This window comes from Chlorella variabilis, assembly GCF_000147415.1.
Source record: "Chlorella variabilis unplaced genomic scaffold CHLNCscaffold_5, whole genome shotgun sequence".
Classification (NCBI taxonomy): Eukaryota; Viridiplantae; Chlorophyta; class Trebouxiophyceae; order Chlorellales; family Chlorellaceae; genus Chlorella; species Chlorella variabilis.
In genome coordinates, this window is record NW_005435083.1 from 1,425,760 (window position 1) to 1,429,208 (window position 3,449).

Consider the following 3,449-nt stretch of genomic DNA (forward strand, 5'->3'; position numbering starts at 1 on the left):
CCCCCCCCCCCGCCGGCACCCCCGTCCCCCCGCTGCCGCCACCGCCGCCTGCCCCATGCGGCAGTGCTCTACTCTGCCAGCGTCCCAGCTGAGCTGGCATTCCGGCGGGAGCTCCAGGAGATGCGGCAGCAGGCGCACGGCAGCATCCGCCTGCAGCTGCACGTGACGGCCCCGGAGTGGAGGGGGCGCTGCAAGGAATGGGGCGGACACTGGGGCCGCATCGGCCGCCCAGAGCTGCAGGCTGCGCTGCGGTGGCTGGCACGCCCCCGGCCGCCAGGCAGCGGCAGCGGGCCTGATGGCAGCGCCAGCAGGAGCAGCCCTGCATGCCAGCTTGCGACGGCACTGGTGTGCGGCCATGCGGCCATGAAGGACGCTATGGTTGCCGACCTGCTGGCCCTGGGGCTGACCACAGAGCAGATACGTTTTGAAAGGTGGTGGTAGCTGACTTGGCAGGCGCTGCACCTGCCCCTCCTTTTGGCTCCACATGCACTTGTGTATTACACAGCGCGCGGGGACGACTGGGTGAGACGACGAAAGAGGGTTGCAAGGCCGCTGAATGGCGGTTGCGGGACAAAATTGATGGGCCGGCACAGGGTGCTGCCAGCAACAATCGAAAAATGGGGGGGGTCCAGCCGCCGCCAGGCGCGCATGCCTGGCGGGCGGCTTGAGAAGGGCGTGGTTTGCGCATGAGGGCCGCGGTGGCTGGGCTGGCCCAGGCCGCCAACGAAAGAAGGGGTGAGAGAGAAGCTTACGGGGCTGAGGCAGTTGGGGAATGGGGGCAGGAGCGCCATTCGTTTGGAGTTTGGCAGAGCGAGGAGGGCGATAGCGAGAACAGGGCGTGAGAAGGGAGGGCAGGGTTTAAGTTTTAGGGTGAGGAAAAGAGATGCGGGGCACGCGCACGGGGGGACACAGCCGGCGCCGCGCAGGGGCGGCGCGGCGCCGGGCCAACACACACACACACACACAAGTCTGCGGGAGGGAGGGGCAGGGTATCATGGGGCCCAGGCGGTGGCGCGTTCAGTCCGAGCAATGAAAGGCGAGTGTTCATACAGAGGGTGCCCACGACGGCAGGCCAAGCAAACTACAGAGACAGGTGGGTGGGTGGGAGGGCGGCGCTCACGCCATGGCCGGCGCCGCTGCGGGCCCCACGCCCATCTCAAACCCGCTGCTCCCCGCCTTCCTGCTGCGCCGCTTCTTCTTGCCCACGCCGCTGCTGCTGCTGCCGCCGGCGCCGCTGGCCGGCGCGGCGGCGGCCGGGACGGGCGCCTCGCGGACCACCACGCCGCCGGCGCGCCGCGCGGCCGCCGCCTGCTGCGCGGCCCACGCCCGGTAGGCCGCTGCGTGCCGCTCCCGCGCCGCCAGCACCGCGTCGCCGTTGGGCAGGCCCTGCAGGTAGCGCCGCGTCTGGTCGCCCATGGTGGTGGACAGGGTGCGGAAGGCGCCCGAGGCGCCCAGGTAGGACCAGAGGAAGGAGGCGTGGTCAAACAGGTAGCGGTCGATGCCCGCCACCATCTGGTACCGCAGGTTGCCAAAGATGCCCTGCGCCGCCGCAAAGCCCAGCGCGCTCTGCTGCACGCTGGGCACGGGCATGGAGGGGGTGTAGGCCGGGTCGGAGGCGCGGCGCACCGCCACCGCGGCCTGCGCCAGCGACGACTGCGCCGCGCCCGCCAGCATGCCCACGCCGCACAGCTCCGCGCTCTTGGTGAAGAAGGCGGCGGCGCGGCTGCCGGTGGTGTACTCGCGCAGCGGCGTGGTGGCCTCAAACACGTTGTTGGGCAGCTTGGACAGCATGTTCTGCCAGGCAAAGCGCGCGGGGGCGGGGGCCGCGCGCGTGGGCGCCACCAGGTACACCAGCGCCGCGTTGGCTGCAGGGCAGGGGAGGGGAGGGCGGGGGGGGGGCGGGTCGAGACCAGTCGGCGAGGGGCCACGCGCAGGGCTGGCACAGCCAGCAGGCTGCCGGCAAAAGCAGGCGCGCCGTGTTGTTGCTGCAGGGTTGGGGGCCGCCCCACCAGGCCGGCGCCCCGCTCCACACCCCCTGCCGCCGCCCCGCCCCGCGACCCACCTGCCGACAGGCACACCACGTTGGCGGCCACCAGGTCCAGCTCGTGCCAGAAGCGGTCGCCGCGGACCTTGGCCTCGTAGATGAGCGAGGAGGAGACGGTGATCATCTGCTCCAGCACCAGCTTCTGCATGAAGGCGGGGTCCGCCATCAGGCGGCCCACCACCTCGCGAGACACCTGCGGGGCAGGGCAGGCAGGGAGGCGGGGTCAGGGCCGGGTGGCGAGGGGTGAGAGGGTGCGGGCGGGGGCCCACGGGCTGCCAGCAGGGTGTGGTCGGGGCTGGGTGCGGCAGCGGCTGTTCCAGCCGGGGCTGGGCGCGGGGAAAAGCCACTCACCGCGGGCGGCAGCGAGCGCGTGACGAAGCGCGTGACGTTGGGGCGCACATCCATGGCCAGGAAGCGCACGAGGGCAGCGGAGGAGAAGAGGCCCATCTGCGCCGCCTGGCGCAGGATGAGCGGCATGTCGGCCATGGTCTTGAACCACTCCTGCAGCACCGCGTTGATGGCCTTGGCGTCGTACAGCTCCTGGAACACCTTGCGGAAGAAGCCGTCGCCGTCGCCGTCGCCGTCCCCGTCGCCTGCGGGCGGGCGCGAGGCGGGCGGAGGCAGGGTGAGGGCGGGCGGGCGGGTTGGACCTGCCAGCGAAGGCCAGCAGGGCAGCACCGGCAAGGCAGGCTGCACGCAGCGAGGCAGGGAGCGCAGCAGCAGGCAGGCAGGCAGACAGCAAGGCAGGCAGCACCCACCAAACTCATTGAAGTAGTCGTCGTCGTCGCCGCCGTCACCATCGCCGCCGCCGCCGTTGAAGATGCCCTTGCCCAGGCCGCCGCCGCCCATGCCGTCGTCCAGCTTGGGCCCCACCTGCTGCACGGCCTGCTTGTTGCTCAGCTTGGAGCGCTGCATGGTGGCGGAGCCGCCGCTGCTGCCCAGGTTCTTGGCCATGCCGGTGGAGGGGACGGTAAACGAGGGGAGCAGGTCGCCGGTGCCGCTGCGCTCCTGCAGGGTGGAGGGAGGGGGTGGGGCTCGGGCGTTGAGGGGCGGGCGCGCCAGATATGGGGCGGCAGCGCCCACCGACGCGGGAGGCGCCGAGCGGCAGCGCCCGAATGCACGGGGATCGCGGGCCCCCGGCGCCGAAAGTGGGGCCTCCAGACGCTGCCCAGCGGCCAGCGAGGGCGGGCGGGGCGCCCTGCAGGTGGTTGCCGGCGCCCCGACCCTCTTATCCCTCCCACTGGACCCGGCGGCGCGCCGCGGCGCTCCACTCACCTCTCCAGGGTGGCTGGTGAGGCTACAAACCGCAAGTTGTTGCTGCTGGGGGCGGGCGGCGCGCAGAGGCAGGGCCCGGGCGCGGGGCAGAGCCACCCCGTGACCCAGCCGCCTGCCACTGGTGCCCGCC

At 72.3% G+C, this 3,449-nt stretch overlaps 2 protein-coding genes across 2 annotated transcripts in view; one reads left to right on the plus strand and one right to left on the minus strand.

The window, feature by feature from the left end:
* Positions 1 to 441, plus strand: part of CHLNCDRAFT_20933 (hypothetical protein) — a gene marked incomplete at both ends in the record, with an annotated part of 1,088 nt that extends 647 nt beyond the window's left edge. The window contains one exon of the mRNA XM_005849559.1: positions 65 to 441. Coding sequence (XP_005849621.1) covers positions 65 to 441 — 377 coding nt within the window. The remainder of the gene's footprint in view (positions 1 to 64) is intronic.
* A 675-nt stretch (positions 442 to 1,116) lies between these two features.
* On the minus strand, positions 1,117 to 2,998 carry CHLNCDRAFT_20786 (hypothetical protein; the record flags this gene model as incomplete). Its single annotated transcript, XM_005849817.1, has 4 exons — positions 1,117 to 1,865; positions 2,063 to 2,237; positions 2,396 to 2,637; positions 2,803 to 2,998. The coding sequence occupies 4 exons, from the start codon at positions 2,996 to 2,998 to the stop codon at positions 1,117 to 1,119; spliced, it is 1,362 nt and encodes a 453-aa protein (XP_005849879.1).
* Between the last annotated feature and the right edge of the window lie 451 nt (positions 2,999 to 3,449).